Genomic DNA, 20224 nt, shown 5'->3' on the forward strand with positions numbered 1-20224 from the left:
CACGATCAATAGCACATAAATTATGAAAACTAGTTCTTGAATTTAAGTTTAATCATGGAATTTGGGGTAATGCAAGGCTTGTGAGTGTTTCAGCAAAATAAAAAGATTATCCAGTTGGGAAAGCTGGGTCGGATTGGAGAAGCTATCAAGATATTTAACCAATTGCAGGACAGAAATACTATTACCTACAACTCAATGACATCTGTATATGCCAAAAATGACAGGATCAGAAATGCACACCAACTGTTTGATAAAAATGCCATACAGAAATTTGGTTTCTTGGAACACCATGATTTCTGGGTATTTGCACAATGGCAGGTTCGAGGAAGCGTGTTTACTGTTTAATAAGATGCGCGAAAGAGACCATTTTTACGTGGACGCTGATGATCACTTGTTATTCGAGAAGTGGGAATTTTGAAAAGGCGAGAGCTGTTTGATTTACTTCCTGATAAGAGAAATGCTGCTTGTTGGATCGCTTTGATTTCTGGGTATTCGAAGAGTGGACGTTTATGTGAGGCCAGAGAATTGTTTGATGAGAATTCTGTCAAAGATTTAATTTCTTGGAATGCCATGCTTGCTGGGTAAAAGCAGAATGGTCAAATGCTCATAGCTTCGAGATTTTTTGAAGAAATGCTTGAAAAGGATGTAGTTTCATGGAACTTGATGGTTGATGGGTTTGTGGAGATTGGTGATTTGGTTTCTGCTTGGTATTTCTTTAATCGGATTCCAAACCCAAATGTTGTTTCTTGGGTCACAATGCTATGTGGATTACCAAGAAATGGTCAGCTTTTGGAGGCTCGAAGGTTGTTTGACCGGATGCCAGATAAAAATGTGGTTTCCTGGAATGCTATGCTTTCTGCTTATGTTCAGTACTTGCGAATTGATGATGCTGTAAAGCTCTTCACAGAAATGTAGGATTAGAATGCAGTATCATGGACTACCATGATTAATGGATATGTTAGGGTTGGTAAGCTCAAAGAAGCGAGAGATTTATTGGATACAATGCCTTGCAAAAATGTTGGATCCCAAACTGCAATGATTTCAGGGTATTTATTGTATGGAAGGATTGAAGAAGCACGTCAAATTTTTGATTCAATTAACATAAGAGATGTTGTTTGCTGGAACACAATGATTACGGCTATGCTCAGAGTGGCAACACGCATGAAGCTTTTAACCTTTTTAAGCAGATTATCCAAAAAAATATTGGTACATGGAACAATATGATTACTGGTTCTGCTCAAGTGGGAGAGATGGAGAAAGCTGTTAAGATATTTGAGGAGATGGGCAACAAAAATTTAGTTTCTTGGAACTCTCTTATTTCAGGTTTTACCCAGAATGCTTATACGTGGATGCACTCAAGTCCGTTGCCATGATGAGAAAGGATGGGTTGAAACCAGATCACTCTACATTTGCCTCTGGACTAAGTGCCTGTGGAAGTCTTGCAGCTCTGCGGCTTAGTCAACAATTCCACCAAATTGTTAATAAGAGTGGTTATGCACAAGATTTGTTTGTCAGCAATGCATTAATCTCAGCATAAGCCAAGTGTGGTGGGATCTCCTGTGCTGAAATTCTATTCCATGCTATTGACAATGTTGATGTAATATCCTGGAACACTTTGATTGTGGGCTATGCGTTAAATGGACGTGGCAAAGATGGAGTGGATCTTTTTAAAAATATGGAAACCAAAGAAGTGGCTCCAGACCAGGTTACTTTTATTGGGGTGTTATCAGCCTGTAGTCATGCTGGCTTTATTGATTAGGGCTTAGAGTTTTTTGACTGCATGACTAAGAGTAAGAGGTACTTCATAGAACCTTTATCTTACCATTACGCTTGTATGGTTTACTTGCTTGGACGGGCAGGGAGGCTAAAAGAAGCATTTAACTTGATGAAGGGGATGAAGGTAATGGCAAATGCAGGAGTATGGGGTGCTTTACTGGGGGCTAGTCGTATACATAAACATGTAGAGTTGGCAAAGTTTGCTGCCTTGAAGCTTTCATAACTTGAACCTGACAAAACTTCAAACTATTACTCTTGTCAAACATACATGCTGAGGCGGGGAGATGGAATGAGGTGGAAAGAGCGAGGATTTCTATAAATGTAAGTAGAGCACGGAAGCAACCAGGGTACAGCTGGATTGAGGATCAAAACCAAGTAGTCGTTTTCAGTCAGAAGATGGTACACAACCACTGCATACAGAGATATATACTGCACTTTTAACCCTAATTGCTCATATAAGTGACTGCAATTATTTGCCTGACACTATTTTTGCACTTCTTGATGTGGGGTGATTGAGGCTATCCATTCTGTTTGTGTAATCGATCAACTTTGAAAATATTCAGATCGTAGACAGAGGTTCCTCACATCGTGTAGAGGCAAAGGGGCTACGTATTTACTGCAGCCTTGTTCAGAGTTAAAAAGTCCCTAATAGAGGAAGAGATACAGATCTTGGAGGTGTGGAGGTAAATGTTACACATTTTTCTTTAAATATCAAGCAGTGAGCATCCATTAGTCACTACATGTGTAGGAAAAATTATCTATATGGAAAGTATCTGGAGGTAAAGCATCAGTTGGGTGAAAGAGCACAGTTAAAATTAACTGTTGATTGTATAAGTGAGAATTATTTTGTCATTTGAATATGATGAGTTTAAATCATCAGTACATACAATGAAAGACACAAATTTATCTTCTAAACACGAAGCACATAAATCTTGAAGCAACTGCAAAGTATCATTATCATTTGTTTTTAAGCAGCTGCTCATCCTTGTTCTTCTTGGCCTGATAGTTCTTGGAATGAAAATTGAGAAAAAGAGCCAAAAGAGAAGCATTGAAAACTGCATTAAAACACCATCCCCAAATCCCACAACACCCTCCACTGTAAAAATGATATCATCATCACTCCAGACACACAAAAACTAAACACAAACTGCACAATCTGACAATCAGTGACCGCCCTCTTCCACCGCGGCCTCTTCCCTAAACCACACAGCAAGTAATAACTATACATTATCACATGCACCCCTGCATTCGTCACCAATGCCACAGGAAAAAGTGACTGCCTCGTCGCAAGCCAAACATAACACATTACCACAACCACAGTGTGGTGATAAACGTGGAGGAACGACAGACGTCTCCTGTCGTTCCTCCCGCCAAGAATGATCAAAAGGGTGTCTATAAATTCAAGAATCTTGGAAAAATAAAACACATTTGCCCAAAAAAATATGGGTCCGCGTGGAAGGGTATGATTGGGTGGGAAACAAAAGATCCAACGGTAATTAGGCATTTGATGGTAAATAGAGAGGGAGCAACCAAGAGCCATGATTAGAGAGAGGACAGAGAGGAGGAGATTATGGAAAGTTGAAATGAGAGTGAGGAGAGATTTGGAGATGGTGAGAGAGATTTGGGTAGAGAGGGAGTAAGTGAGAGAGAGATAGGTAAGGAGAGTGAGGGCTAGGAAGAGTGGAGTTGAACCCCATGTTTGGCCTTGTTTCCACTCGAACTCTGAGATTGATGGATGCTCAACTAGCCAGTAGTATACACTGATTGTCATTTCTTGAACGCGCTGCCGTTTTTAGGTGGAGCTTGTCTGTTGGAGATAAGGCGTGTTTGATTGGTCGGATGTCTGTCTCGCTCAGTCCGTGTGTTCTTGTTATAACAAATACCCTAGGGAGGGTATAGGTCAACTTTAATTCTCAAAAAAAAAAAGATTTATTATAAACTTTTTCGAAAATAGAAATTAGGCAAGAGTCCGTTCAATTTATTACTAGCAAGTGTTTCTTTTACTGGGCCGGAGTCCCGTTCATCCCTTTTTGTCTTCCTTCCTTTGAAATTCCCTTGAAAATGTGAAGTATATATCGATGGGAGGTTCAAGGATCGTAAAACTTCCATTGATGTTTTACGTAAAACAATTTTGGAACTTCATTTAATGGTCACGAAAACTGTCAGAGTTTCTTAGTTAAAGTTTTTCTTGTCCTCTGCATGCTGAGACTCTTGCCATTCATGAAGCTGCAAGCTTACAAAGAAAATCTTTTTCAACTTCACTTGATGAATCAAACTCGTTCATTCCGCTTGCTTATTCGGACCCAACAAGTCTAAAGTTCTACTTGGTCCATAGACTATGTACTCCAGATGCCCCCAGTTCACTGAATTGCCATGTAAACCTAGTTTTCAGCACTTCATGTCCTCCTGAACCTTCCAATAAAGAGGTTTGATAAAATCTAACATTTCTTTGATAATGTTTCATGGTAGTCGGTAAGGCATTATTATTGTTCTTATTTTTTTAATTTGTCTGAGTGAGACTTGGTAAAAACCAAACTACTTTAATCCAGCTCATGTATTGTTGGATCTTACAAATTTTGGACACTGCAAAAAAGTTCATCATACAAATATTTGCAGTTGTACAGTACATTTGACATACTATTGAGCCGGCACAAGAGCATTAATCTAAATATGCTTCCTATGGAGCAATAATATACTTTTTTTCAAGCCAAATCATCTCCAAAGAGTTAAGACATCATGATATCGTAAAACTACACAGTTGTTGATCACAAGAATTTTTTATATTAACTACGAGGATAAAAACCGGTTATCCAAATAAAACTAAATTTTAGCTATAATCAAAACTATGAAAAAAGTTCCCCTCATCTCGATATTTCTTCAATGAAGATCATCAATGTAATTTCCATGCAAAATACTCTGCCAGCGCTCAGTAGTCCTTCGTGCTCACTAGGTAATGACTGTTTATCGGGGTAATTCGGCATTAAAATCGTAGCATTGCAAAATTGAAAGGCAATTTGAGACCTTGTTTGACCATCTAAAAGCTCAGGTTGCCGAGACCTTCTTCCTAACTACTCTCTTTCTCCGAGCCTTGGGAGGTGGTGCCTCCCCCTCGGGAACAGAATCACTTTGTCCCTGTTTGATGCCAAGTAGCCCAAGCCCAGATACAACAGGATTCTTGGAGATCAACCATTTTGATGAAGAGGACTGATCAACAGCTTCAGATGGTCTACTGTATGCCCTGAAGCGGTTTTCTGACAGAGCTAGTGGATCAACTTCAACCCCAAGCCAGGCCAACCGAGATGTCTCACCTAACTGAGTATTCAACAACCTAAATAAAGAAGAAAAGTTGTAACCATGATTTAACATCTATATGGATCAATTTCTTTGTGAACTTCCATATTATTTGGCTTTTGACATATATTCATAAATATATGACTCAAGGTCACTACCGATGGTTGGCATAAACATGAGCACAGCATTAGCTTGTACCATTAACAAATCCAGTACATTGTTTTACCTCTTGGAGCAATTGCATACCTATACCATTAACCTCACCTATACCAGTAACCTCAAACCAAGAGAATAGCCAAGAAGTTCAAAGGTGCAAGGTAAACTTAACTTGTCTTGAGCTTATTCAGATTAGTATAACAGTTTAGCTCAGTGAAGATGTAAAGGTAAATATAATTCCACAGGGCTATTACTAGATTGTGTTCAACCAAGGGATTAACCATATATATTATACAAGCAATGATGAAAGCATAACCAACAAAAAGAAAAAAAACCTCTTGATATACAAATAAGAACATACCAGAAAACAAGTGAGGGACTCCTAAAATGACAATTTAGTTAATGAAAAAGCCACATACCTCAAAGCTGTGCCAAAAACCAATGCTACACCGATAACATCAAAATGGTGGACCACGGCCTTGTCAAATCCGCACAACAGCTGATAACGCAGGTTCGCATACAGACCGAGGAAAGCTCCATAACCAAGAGCATTGGTACTAACAGATGGAATTGTCACAGATAACCTATATGTAATTCAGAAAAGCTCTGAGGACAGGCATGGATTGAGACTGGCAATCTAAAGCAGAGATTTGACATACAAAGAAGTGTAAACAGAACAATACAAGGCTAAACAATATTTACCTTCCCTCCTTTTTGCTAGCAACGAGGTTTGACAAAGCACCCTGGGCTGCTCCAGCAGTTAACCCAACCATACACAATTCCGCAGCTTTGTAGAAGAATGAGTGGATTCTCTTTTGCATGTCAAATTCTCTGAGCGGATAGCTCTTTTCAAATATATTATTTGGAAGCTTTTGCAGTGTATTCTGTAGATCAAAACGGAATGTGTTCCCATATGAACGACAAGGGGCAAGCGTCCAAACAACTATAGCATTGCAAGCTGTTACAGTCAGAACATTGATAAGTGCAAGATCCCATTCCTGCTTTATCCTAAATATACCAAATCATATATGATTAGACAATAGCATTTAGTCAACATATTATGTCATCAATGTTAAACTATATAATACCTTTCCTTGCGATTTTTGAACTCCCACCAGACTGCACAACCAAATGTAGATGCTTGCTCAAAGAGGAGCCTGTGTAAAAACGCAGGATCTGCTATCATCCTGACAGAACAAATTAAACTAGGGGAGTCAGATAAATGCTCAAAGGTCAGGACTTGCACAATTGAACTATCTAGAACCATATTGCTGCTCATGCTGACGAGCCAAGAATAATTTCCACATTTCTACCCAAGCCATAAAACCAATATCAGAAGTTTTCTAAGAACTTAGGGCACTTGTAAGTTCCAACCATTTCTGATAGTCACAATCAGACAATCACAGAGAAAAAAAATCATGATCATGAATAATAGCACACTAAGCAGAAGTTTTAAGCAATATTGCAATACTGAATAACCAGCAATATACAGCAATACTGCAATACTATCTCCAAAATTACCTTCCAATAAACCCCCTAGACAATCCTTGAGGAAGTGTGCGAGAAATTGCCCGAGTAGCAGTTGGCCTTGCATTTATTGCTAGATATTTTACCATCTGTGCAGTGCTCACTAAACCCTACAGGATATATTACATGTCAATTTCCGAAACATAAGTTATTAACTTGATATACGTTAGAGGACTGCCAGATTAATTCAATATACCATTTCACAGGCCTGACGAATTCCTGCAGGCAAATCTATCATTGTCTTCTGCCATTCGTTCAATACAGCTTTAATAAGTTCCCTATCGAACAGCTGTAGGAAATTGAAGCATATAGGTAACTACGAAACTAAATAAGAAGAGAAAGTATGTAACATGGCAAAACAGGTATGTGAAAGCTTCCAACCTCTGGAAGAACCATCCTTCTCCTAAACAGGCCACCGTCGTCACCATCATCATCCTCGTCAAAGTCATCAAAGTAGTCATCATCATCACCATTGTCGTCTCCTCCATCACCACCACCAAAATTAATGCTTTTCCCAATATTACCACCACCTCCGCCAATTGCAAGCTGGGAAATTGAAGAAAGTTTCAGTTGTGTCAGATGTCCAGAGATACAACTAAGCAATCAATAATTCCAGTGGAAAACCTATAAGTAATTAAATAAATCTAGTTTTGTAATATGAAGAGCTATGATCAAGAATGGTTGCACAATCTATATTAGGTCCATTCTGGTAATAACATGACCAACAACTATGATCTTGCACATATATAAACTATGTTAAACAACAACCACCACAATCCAAAATAAATTGAACATGCTACTTGCCAGAAAAATAAATTGATCCCACGCATCAGTATAAAATTTCAACGGTTCATCATACAACACAATTTAAAAAAGAATTTCAAGGGTAGTCTAACTCAGAATGCAATTCCAGTGTGATGCAGAGAAAAGTGAAAGACTATAAGACTAACAGCTGAGCAATTATAAAAAACACATAGCTAAGTATGCATAAGATTTGGGGTGGCAATTTGGATGTGAATCCAACCTATATTTAAGTTTTTGGTCCAACTTAAAATTACATATCTCTATGTGGATCCGGTTGGGATTTAAATCACATTTATCATCCCAAAATATGGGTATAAACTAAGATATCAATATTACCCAAATCAGATCCCCCAAACTTTTTAGCCGCTACCTGTTGTCATACCTTGAGCCGCCAACTCTCGCTACTCACTACTCGCTACTGACTTCTATATTTCCTTTGCTAATTTATGTTTCTCTCCCTAGAGAGATATACTATCATTCTAGTCATCTGTTATACAATTTATATGAAGATGAACAAGTTTCCTGTAATTACAATGATAACTCTGTACTACCTGTTTGTATAATTAAAATTATAACCTTGTACTACCTGGTTGGATGTTTGGCTTTTTGTAAGTTAATACGATAAAGCATATTTAAGCATCTCATCTTCAAACACTGGAAAGGTTTGCAACATTACAAGTACATACATTATAAATTTTAATTAGCCTCATCAGGCCTAACATAATTTACATATTATTTAATATACATATTTTGTCTTACTGTCTTTAATTAATAACATTATTAGAATCGCAATTCAGTTGTTTTGGAAAAAAAACATTTATTTATTTTAGTTTTTTTATCAAAATTGGTTACCATATTATTAACCAAAATCATAACGATCTGAACAAAAATCAAAACCATATTTATTACAATATTTATGATATAGAGATTTGGTTTGCAAACCAGACCAAAAAAAATTTAATACCCAAACCAAAACCAAATCTATTTTTTGCCACCCCTAAATAAGATGCACGACAAAATTATTAAGCTAAATTTTGAGTCGAGTCACAATTTAGCTCTACCCCCAACTAGTCGAGGTCATCTGAAACAATCTTTTGCCACCATATCGCCACCTTTATCTATCTAAAAATAAAAGATGTGTCATGTCTTAAGCATTTTGCTACCTTATGAGCCAAGCCAAGACAAGCGATGGTATAGCAAGCTTAACTAGGGTAGGAGTCCTTAGATTCGACGAAAGGTCTTAAACTAAGGGGAGTTGCTGTTGAATGCAAATTAATCATAAGCACTTATGGACTTTTTGGAAATATATTTAAGCGACTCATTTCAGAAAAAAAACAAAAGGAGCATTCTGTGTTTCTATTAATCTGTACAAAAAAAGAACTCGAAATCAACGGTTGTTAGGAAAAAAACATGACTACAATGATTCGTTTTGCCAAGTCAAGTTGAAGAAATGTGTTCGCTTGTTCATTTCATTTTAAAGGTCTAGATAAGCCTCACTTTATGTTCCAAAGGTCAAAAATCAATTACCAAACTAAATTCCGCTAAAACTACGAACAAATTCACCTACCTAGCATCAACCTAAACAGTAACAATAAATAAACAATAACACAATACAAACCTTAAATCTACCTATCTACCCATTTCAGCTAAACTAATACAGCTATCATATCAAAAACAACAAAAAATAGAAATAAATAAACAAAAACACGATCCTAATCTACATATTTACCTATTTAAGCTAAACTCATATAGCTATCATCAAAAAAGTCAATACAACTAAAACGCAGCAGAAACAGTTATTTCACCTATTTGCCTATCCATTTCAGCTAAACATTCATATTGAAAATTTAATAATACTATTACACAAACACGCAATAGAAACAGTTAATTCACCTACCAATCCATTTCAGCTAAACAAATATATAAAAAAAAGGTCAATAACACCAATCCACAAACACGGAACTGAAACAGTAAATTCACCTACATATCTATTCATTTCAGCTAAACAATCATATCCGAAAGTCAATAACACTAATCCGCAAACAGCAAACAGAATCAGTTAATTCACCTACCAATCTATTCATTTCACCAAACAAACACAACTACTATACCGAAAACTCGAGAAGTCAACAAAACAAACCTCAGGACTAGACTTAGTCTGCTTCTGCGTCAAATCGAGTTTCGATTTCTCCAACGTAGTCGCACCACCAAACGCTCCATACTGCTGCCCTCCCTTCATAACCGGACCATACATAACCCCCGACGAAGACGTCGTCGCCGATAAATCACTCGCCAAACACCTCTCCAACCCTTTAATCGCGTCATCATCAACAACCGACGACGACGAACAAGCTTTGACAACGCAACGACTTATCCGGAGCTTAATCGGAACCCTAATTGGCCGGAAAAACGAGATTCTCGCCGGCAATAGAGGTTTTGAAGATAATAACGGCTTGTTACAAGCTGGAATTGGAGAAACATACACTGTTTGAAATACTGTGTGAGACATTTTTAAATTTAGGGTTTGAATAGGTAGATAAGGTGTTGTTTGGGGGGGTTAAATTTCCATAAATGAGTGCTAGCTTGTGAAGAAGATGAGAGAGAGATAGAGAGGATTAGTTTAATTTGCTTCTCTCTAGAAGTTTGTAGAGAGAGAAAGAGGGGAAATAAAGGGGGTTGGATGTTTGGGTTTTGATGGAGCTGGTTGGATGGCCCGGTTAGGCGATAAACCCAATCTCTTAAGTCACTCGGTAACTCGGAGGTCAAACTCTTTTTTGTTCCGATTTCACTCAGTTCAACTCCACAAGTCGACATCAATTTTGATTTTACATATTTAAAAATATGTCTAAACAATTTTTTTAAAAAATATTAAAAACTTTCAATTTTTTAAGAAAAATATCAAAAATGTCATTTAAAAATGAGAAATTATCAAAATTTACTTTTTAATTGTTTTCGCGATTTACAATCTTCTCAAAAATATTTGCAAGGATACAGTACAAGCAAAATCAATGATTTTTTGTTGCATTTGAGTTTAAGTGAAGTTGTAGAAACTTGTTGAGATTGTATCGAATTACAGAAAATTATATTTTTTTTAAAAATAAAAAATAGTATTTTGCAAATTTTTTAAAAAGTGATAAAAAAAATTCAAAAAAAGTTTTTGAATTTGGGAATTTTTCAAAGAAAACCCTAAAAAAATGAAATTGCATCCTTTGAAAAATGTTTTCAAAATTTTACATATGAAATTTGACTAAGTGAAGTACGGGATTCGAAACTTATATTTGGCCAACTTGTTACTTCCTCTATTTTGAATATTTATCGTTTGACTTTTCTGCACGTTGTTTAGAATGTTTTGACCGAATAGTAATAAATAATTATTTTTAAGAATCCTTTTGTAAATATTGAACTATATTTGGACATTGTGTTGACTGCTGAGGAGTACAAGTTTTGCACTTATGAAATCGAGCCAGATCAGCCTGTTGCTGATGCTCCTGAAGATGAGAAAAAGTATTATAAGCGGTGGATTAAGGCTAATGAGATGTCGCGATGTTACATTCTGGCAGCAATGTCGGGTGTTTTGCAGCATCAGCTTCAGTCTATGGTTTCTGTTGCGGATACACTCTTTAATCTTAAGGAACTTTTTGGAGATCAGAATAGGGCTGCTAGGCAAGTAGCCATGAAGGCTTTAATGAACACTCAGGGAAGGGATGCCTGTAAGGGATCATGTTCTCAAGATGATGTCGCATCTGAATGAGATAGAGATCCTTGGTGCTGAACTTGATGGGGAAACCCAGATTGACATTATCCTTATGAGATTGTCCAAGAGTTTTGAGCAGTTTCGCTTGAATTACAACATGAACAAGAGGTTGTATAGTCTCACGGAACTCCTGACATAACTTCAGGTAGCTGAAGGATTATTTCGGCAAAGTGTTCAAGTGAATGTGGATGAGAAAGGTTCTTCCTCTAAGCCGAAATGTATGAAGAAGAAGAAAAAGGCTCAGACACAAAAAGCTATGAAGGCAGTGGGAGCTCAAGGTGGTGTGAAAAAACCTAAGGGAAAGTGCTTCAGGTGCAAGCAGTCAGGTCACTGGATATAGGATTGTCCTCTTCCTAGGAAGACAAATAATACTGGTATGTCTCTTTCTCTAGTTACAGAAACATATGTAGCGGCTATATCTACGAGCACTTGGTGTGTAGATACAAGAGCCACTGATCATGTTTGTAATTTTACGCAGGGATTCCTGCTATCCAGAATGCTTAGAGATGGTGATATATAAGTGTTCATGGGAGATGCTACGAAAATAGCAGTAGTTGTAGTAGGAGTTATTCATTCATCTTTTGGTTCTGATAGTATTTTGGTTTTGAACAATTATCTTTATGTACCTTCTTTTAGAAGAAATCTGATTTCGATTTCTAAGCTTGCTGTGGATGGTTATAATGTTTGTTTGGATCGTAATGTTTCTATTCTGATGAATAAATGAATTATATGTTCTGGTACATTGCAAGACAATTTGTATATAATTAATCCTAGTCAACCTGCACTGCAACTACAATATAGGAAATTGAACAACACGTCTTCTAACTCTACTAAAAGAAAGGAACCTTCTAGTTTGAACCAAACATATCTTTGGCACTTGAGATTGGGTCATATTAACTTGAGGAGGATTCAAAGACTGGTAGTAGATGGGCCTTTAAACTCATTGCCAGTGGAGCTATTTCCAGTTTGTGAATCCAACTTGGAAGGTAAAATGACTAATAGGCCTTTCAAGGAAAAGGGGAATAGAGCCAAAGAAGTGTTAGAAATGGTTCACACTGATTTATGTGGTCCCATGAATATCCAAGCAAGAGGTGGTTATGAGTATTTTGTCACATTCATTGATGATTATTCTAGATATGGGTACGTTTATTTGTTGCGCCGTAGGTCTGAGTGCTTTGAGAAGTTCAAAAAGTACAAAGCTAAAACGGAGAAGCGATTTAATAAAAGTATCAAGTCACTACGATCAGATCGTGGTGGCGGATACTTGCTTGGATAATTTAGGTAATATTTATCATAAAATGGGATAGAATCCCAGTTAACTGCACCAAGCACACCCCAGCAAAACAGTGTAGCCGGGAGAAGGAACCGAAATCTTTTAGAGAGTGTTAGATCGATGATAAGTTATTCGGATTTACCCAAGTCATTTTGGGGACATGCCTTAGAAACAACAGCTTATCTTCTGAACATATTACCTTCTAAATCGGTTCCTAAATCCCCCTTAGAATTGTGGACCGGGGACAAACCGAGTCTAAGACACATTCGGATATGGGGTTGTCTAGCACATGTGCTGAATAAGAACGCGACTAAGTTAGAATCTCGTACAGAAGTATGGCTATTTGTAGGCTACCCCATGGAAATGAAAGGTTATTTATTTTATAGTCCGAAGAATCGGGATATCATTGTTAGCACCAATGCTAGATTCTTAGAGTAAGACTATATAATGAATCACAAACCCATGAGTAGTATCGTTTTAGTGGAACTAGTGAGAGGGACAGATAATACCCAGAAAACCATAGTACAGGTAGAACAACCACAACAAAATACACAGCATATCACTAATACCGCACCAGTGCCTCGTCGTAGTAGGGGGGTTGTTCGACAGCCTGATAGATTCATGCTTTTGGGAGATTCTTCGGACTTAGTCTCTGGTGAACATGATGATGATCCCCGGACATACGAGGATGCACTGCAAGACAAAGATGCAGATCTTTGGCAAAAGGCAATGGAATCTGAGATGGAATCAATGTATTCTAATCAGGTCTGGGAGCTCATGGAACCACCCAAAGGTATAAAACCTATTGGATGTAAGTGGATCTACAAGAAAAAGAGGGGATCAGATAAAAAGGTGAAAGCTTGGAAAGCAAGACTTGTTGCGAAAGGGTATAATCAGAAAGAAGGTATTGATTATGAGATTTGGAAAATGGATGTCAAGACAGCTTTCCTTAATGGAAGTCTTGAAGAAACCATCTATATGCAGCAACCAGAGGGATTCATTAAGGAAGGCCAAGAACATCTTGTATATAAGCGTAAGATGCCTATTTATGGACTTAAACAAGCTTCTAGGTATTGGAACAATGATCAGGCAACCCAGTCGTATGGTTTTGACCAAAGTCCAAGCGAAGCATGCGTGTATCAGAGATGTGAGGGAAATGCATTGGCTTTTATAGTGATATATGTTGATGACATTTTACTCATTGGAAATAATGTTAAGATATTGTTGGGAATATGTTGTGAACTTGATGATTACATTAACAAAACACCTTAGTATATTTAACTTAGTGAAAAATGTAGCACTCGACGGATGATCAAATATAGTCCCGACGGATGACTCAAATATAGTCCCGACGGATGATGATTTGACATCCATCGAGTGAGTAGCTTATGTAACAATAAGTCATGTAGCATATTTCTACAAACAACTTTATATAGATTCTGTAGCAGCATATGAGTCATGTTGACTTTTATTAGATATGCAGAATAGGCTGATTAATTGTAAATATAAGATGTCTTGTAATTCTGCATAAGTGAAATGAAGTCAAGTGTCAAATAGCTACCCGACTGATAATTAACAAAGCTACCCGACGGATGATCAACATGGCAGCCCGACGGATAACAAGCATGTACCCGACAGATGATCAATTCAAACATCCGTTGACAGTGACAACACAGTCACATGCGTTGGGTGTTTGTAAAAGGAATGTGGAAGCCTATTTAACAGGAAATGAAGAACAAATAAGCATTACCATTTCCATGCAAGATTAAGAAGATTTTCAAAGATGCTGGAATAGAGTAGTCAAGCAGCATAGAGTTTGACTTGATAGTTTTGTTTTATTATCATGTCTTATTATCATGTAAACTTGGTGGTATATAAACCAAGTGTAGCTAGTAGAACAAATAACTAAGCAAACACTTTTAGAAGAGAAATAGAAAAAGCTGTAACTGTTAAGAATTTCTATATAGTTTATTTGTTCACTTGTAAATCAGCTGTGAGACAATTTGTTCTTCATCGAGTTCTTAATTCGATATATATATATATATATATATATATATATATATATATATGGTGGATACTTTCAAATCAACCAGAAAGTTTTAAAGAGTTGTATTTTTATTACTTTGTGTTTTTGATTTATTTAACTTGTGATTTCGCACCTTGCAAGTCAAAACACTTATATATATAGTTTGAGTTAGAACATTTATAGTTCAAGAAAAAGTTTACTAGAATTACATTCAACCCCCCATTCTGTAATTCTTGCTACATTGTTAGGGACTAACAATTGGTATCAGAGCAAGCTCTTGAAGCACAAAGAGTTTAAAGATCACAACAAACAGCAACATGAACAAGAAGGATGTTGGAGTCAAGATTCCTTTTCTGGACAAAGATAATTACCATCACTGGAAGGTAAAGATGCATCTTCATTTACTTTCTCAAGATGGGGCCTATGTGGATTGTATAGAGAGAGGTCCTCATGTACCAATGAGAGCTGCAGCTAGAAATGAGCCATCAGTTCCCAAGCCAAGGTATGAATGGTCAGATCCTGATATTAAACAAGTCAGGAAAGACAAGAATGCCATGAATATTTTGTTCAATGGAGTTGATGGTGACATGTTTGATAACATCATTAACTGCAAGACAGCCAAGGAAGTTTGGGATACCATTCAAATAATCTGTGATGGCACTGAACAAGTTAGAGAAAACCAGATGCAATTACTAATTCAGCAATATGAGCATTTCCACTGTAAAGAAGGTGAAACTCTCACTGATATCTTTAGTAGATTTCAAAAGCTACTAAATGCTCTGAAGCTGCATGGAAGAGTCTACCAAACCAAAGATTCTAACCTCAAATTCCTAAGATCCCTTCCAAAAAAATGGAAACAAATGACAGTCTCCTTGAGGAATTCACAAGAATACAAGGAGTTTACACTAGAGAGACTGTATGGCATTCTAAAGACTTATGAGCTTGAAATAGAGCAAGATGAAAGAATGGAGAAAGGGAGGAAGAAAGGAGGGTCCATTGCACTGGTTGCCGAGTTAGAGAAAGAGAAGGAGATGAAGATGGAAACTGTTGAGTCTACTTCAAAGTTCTGTGAAAACAAGGGCAAGGGACTGGTAGTAGAAAATGAAGATTCTTTGAGCCAAGATGATGTGGATGATATTGATGAACATCTTGCATTCCTTTCCAAAAGATTTTCCAAGCTCAAGTTCAAGAAGAACTTTGAAGCAGCTAAGCCTAATAGAAACATGGTGGATAAATCAAAATTCAAATGTTTCAAATGTGGCTTGGCAGGGCACTTTGCCAGTGAGTGTAGAAAGTCAGATTCCAGCAAGAAGAAGTTTGAGCCTGTGGATTATAAATAGAAGTATTTTGAGTTGCTCAAACAAAAGGAAAGGGATTTTATTACACAAGAAAATGACTGGGCAGCAGATGGTCTGGATGAGGATAAAGATGTCGTCTATGTCAATCTAGCCCTAATGGCCAAGTCTGATGAAACAGAGATAAGTTCTTAAAGCAATCAGGTAATCACCAATAACCTTGCACATTTATCTAAAGCTGAGTGTAATGATGCAATTAATGACATGTCTACAAAATTATATCATTTGCATGTTACACTTAAGTCCCTCACTAAGGAAAATGCTAAAATAAAAAAAATTATATTTAAGTGAGAGGAATAATGTGCTAGAGTCTCAGTTTATTGAATTTGAAAAATTGAGAATTGAGTGTAAAATTGCTAAGGATGAATTAACGGAGTCCTTGAAGAAGGAGGAGATTTTGAAGAAGCAACTTGAACGAGAACAGGAGGTGATTAAGGCATGGAAATCATCCAGAGATGTCCATGCTCAAATCACCAAAGTTCAAGGCATTGAGTCCTTTTGTGATACAGCCTGGAAAAAGAGTAAAAAGAAGCTGGAATCCAATTTGGATGAAGGATTGCTAACAGATGTAGACTCGACGGATGATGAGAGTCATCCGCCAGATAATCAAAAAGATTATCCGTCGAGTGACATAAATCATCATCCGTCGGCTGTGAGCAAACCTGTGAGTAAAGCCAAACTTGCCAAATTAAATGAAAAATATGGATCAGTTTCCAAAAACTTTATTTCAGGAGAAACAAGTCAAGTAAAGAAGGAGAAGAAAGTGAATGTTGGTCATCTGTCTATCAAGCAATTGAATGACAGACTAGAAAAGATTGAGGTTAAAATAGAGGCTAAAAAGAAAAACAATAGAAATGGGAAAGTAGGGATTAACAAACATAACAACTACACACCTGATAAGTATGCTCCAAGAAAAATCTGTGTTAAATGTGGTAGTACTAATCATTTGTCTGTTAATTGCAAACTTGCCATGCCTACTTCCATATATGTACCTTCTTCTTTTCCCAATATGAGTGTTATGCCTTATATGCCTATGAATGCTATGTCTGCACAGAATGTGAATGCATAATTTGCTAATATGCCATTTGCACCTAATACTTATTATGTTACATTTAGTATGCCTCAAATGCCATTTAGCATGCCCTACTGGAATAACATGTTTATAAATTGCATGCCATTTTCTGTTAATCAAAATGTGCATGATAATTCTGTTTTAATGACTGGTTTCAAAGGTCCAACTCAGATGACTAAGGATGAATCTGATATCCCCAAGTCAAATGAGATAAAACCTAAGAAACAAAAGAAGAAAGCTAACAAGGCAGGACCCAAGGAAACTTGGGTACCAAAATCAACTTAATTTGGTTTTAATGTGTGCAGGGAAACAGAAAGAATCTGTGGTACTTGGATAGTGGTTGTTCAAGACACATGACTAGAGATTCTACACTGCTCACAGAGTTCAAGGAGAGAGCTGACCCAAGTATTACTTTTGGAGATGACAGCAAGGGTTATACTGTGAGATATGGCTTGATTTCTAAAGACAATGTCATCATTGAGGAGGTTGCCCTAGTGGATGGTCTCAAGCATAATTTGCTGAGTATCAGCCAACTTTGTGACAAGGGCAATTCAGTAACCTTCAATTCAGAAGCCTGTGTTGTGACAAACAAGAGGAGCAATAAAGTGGTTCTCACTGGAGTGAGAAAAGGAAATGTTTACCTAGCTGACTTCAACTCATCAAATGCAGAATCTGTCACTTGTCTTCTCACTAAAGCAAGTCAAGATGAAAGTTGGATATGTCACAAGAAGATGTCCCATCTAAACTTCAAGACCATGAATGATCTTGTCAAGAAAGAACTGGTTATAGGTATTCCTCAAGTGGAGTTTTCTAAGGATGGATTATGTGATGCTTGTCAGAAAGGAAAGCAGATCAAAGCATCATTCAGAAAGAAGCTTGATTCAACAGTTGAAGAACCTCTGCAATTGCTACATATGGATTTGTTTGGACCAGTCAATGTGCTTTCATCTCAAGGAAATGATTTTTCCTAGTAACTGTGGATGATTTCTCAAAGTTCTCTTGGACATATTTCCTAAAGTCTAAAGATGAGGCTAGTGAAATCATCACCAATCACATAAGGCAAGTCAACAATCATCCTGATTTCAAAGTTAGAAGAATCAGGAGTGACAATGGAACTGAGTTCAAGAATTCTGTTATGAGAGCATTTTGTGAAGAGAATGGGATTATGCATGAGTTTTCAGCAGCAAGAACTCCACAACAAAATGGAGTAGTAGAAAGAAAGAACATATCACTTATTGAAGCTGCAAGGACAATGCTTGAAGAATCAAAGTTACCAACATACTTCTGGGCTGAAGCTGTAAATACTGCATGCTACACTCAGAATATTTCTTTGGTTAATCAAGCAAAGTGTATGACACCCTACCAATTTTTGAAGAATAAGAAGCCAACTCTAAATTTTCTTCATGTCTTTGGATGCAAATGTTATATCTTGAGAAATCAAATTGATCAAAATGGGAAGTTTGATGCTAAAGCAGATGAAGGAATTTTTGTTGGATATGCTGTTGGTAAAGCATACAGAGTCTACAATCTGAGAACCAACACTATTATGGAATCAATACATGTTGTGTTTGATGATAAAAAGATTCAAGGACTGTAAGATAGAGATTACTATGAGAGCCTCAAATTTGACAATATGGAGATGGTTAGTGATGACAGTGATGATGAAAGTGATCAAGAAACTACAACTAAGGATAGTGCAGAAAAATCTACAACTAATGAAGCTAATAACTCAACATCCATCGAGTTACAAAATGCTTCATCCGTCGGGAGATAATCTGCATCTTCCATCGGGAGACAATCAGCCTCATCCGTCAGAACTCAAAGTGCTTCATCCGTCGGGTCATTGAGAGAAGCTGAAAGTCAAGGTAGATCACTCACATAAAGTTCCCCTTTCTCAAATCAAAGACTCACTAACTCAGGGGGTGTTTCTCATAATCAAAACTCAGTCACACATCAAGACAACAACGAGGTCTCTTCATCTAGAGCTAATCTACCTCAACAGAGAAAATGGACAAGAGATCACCCCTATGATCTAATTATTGGTGATGTATCTTCTAGAGTTCAGACAAGGAAAGCAACTCAAGATGAATGTTTGTACATCAGCTTCCTTTCTGAGGAAGAACCAAAGAAGGTAGAAGAAGCTATGTTGGATCCTGATTGGATTTTAGCTATGCAGGAAGAGCTAAATCAATTTGAAAGGAACAATGTTTGGAAGCTGGTACCCAAGCCTAAAGGAAAGAATCCTATTGACACCAAATGGGTATTCAGAAACAAGATGGATGAAAATGGCATAGTGGTCAGGAACAAAGCTAGATTAGTTGCTAAGGGCTATTGCCAACAAGACGGAATTGATTTTGATGAAACCTTTGCTCCTGTTGTAAGACTTGAAGCCATCAGAATTTTCTTAGCCTATGCAGCCCATGCCAATTTCAAGGTCTATCAAATGGATGTAAAGAGTGCTTTTCCAAATAGAGATTTGGAGGAGGAAGTCTATGTCAGTCAACCTCCTGGTTTTAAAGATCCAAATTTCCCAAATCATGTCTACTATCTTTTGAAAGCACTCTATGGATTGAAGCAAGCACCTAGAGCCTGGTATGACACTTTGTCAAAGTTTTTTTAGAGAATCACTTCACTAGAGGTATTGTAGACAAAACTTTATTCTTTAGAAATGTTAATGGCTCTAGCATACTTGTTCAAATTTATGTAGATGACATTTTTTTGGCTCTACAGATGAAAAACTTTGCAAAAAGTTTGCCAAATTGATGCAAAGTAAGTATGAAATGAGCATGATGGGAGAGCTAACTTACTTTCTTGGTTTACAAGTTAAGCAAGTTAGTGATGGAATATTCATTAGTCAAACTAAATACATTTATGTTCTTTTAAAGAAGTTTGAACTAATGGATTGCACATCTGCAAAAACTCCCATGGACACTGCAACTAAACTTGAATTAAACACTACTGAAAAGTCTGTGGATATTTCAAGTTATAGAGGCATGGTTGGCTCACTTCTATACTTAACAGCTAGTAGGCCAGATATAATGTTTGTTATATGTCTTTGTGCTAGATTTCAGGCTGATCCTAGAGAATCTCACGTAATTTCTATTAAGAGAATTTTCAGATATCTCAAAGGTACACCAAAACTTGGCATTTGGTACCCTAGAGATTCTGGTTTTGATCTAACTAGTTATTC

General features: G+C 37.0%; 1 protein-coding gene and 2 pseudogenes across 1 annotated transcript; 1 reads left to right on the forward strand and 2 right to left on the reverse strand.

The window, feature by feature from the left end:
• Window positions 1-22: 22 nt before the first annotated feature.
• LOC141714045 (uncharacterized) lies at window positions 23-2574 on the forward strand (annotated as a pseudogene).
• Window positions 2575-2602: 28 nt separating this feature from the next.
• LOC141712020 (fatty acid elongase 3-like) lies at window positions 2603-3651 on the reverse strand (annotated as a pseudogene).
• Window positions 3652-4435: 784 nt separating this feature from the next.
• On the reverse strand, window positions 4436-10266 carry LOC141712021 (uncharacterized). The gene is made up of 8 exons (XM_074514776.1): window positions 9695-10266; window positions 7132-7296; window positions 6947-7039; window positions 6745-6860; window positions 6312-6410; window positions 5926-6231; window positions 5643-5807; window positions 4436-5104 (listed from the first exon to the last, which is right to left on the reverse strand). The coding sequence occupies exons 1-8, from the start codon at window positions 10061-10063 to the stop codon at window positions 4819-4821; spliced, it is 1599 nt and encodes a 532-aa protein (XP_074370877.1). The 5' UTR covers window positions 10064-10266; the 3' UTR covers window positions 4436-4818.
• Window positions 10267-20224: the final 9958 nt, after the last annotated feature.

Source organism: Apium graveolens, chromosome 3 (assembly GCF_009905375.1).
Source record: "Apium graveolens cultivar Ventura chromosome 3, ASM990537v1, whole genome shotgun sequence".
NCBI classification, from domain to species: domain Eukaryota; kingdom Viridiplantae; phylum Streptophyta; class Magnoliopsida; order Apiales; family Apiaceae; genus Apium; species Apium graveolens.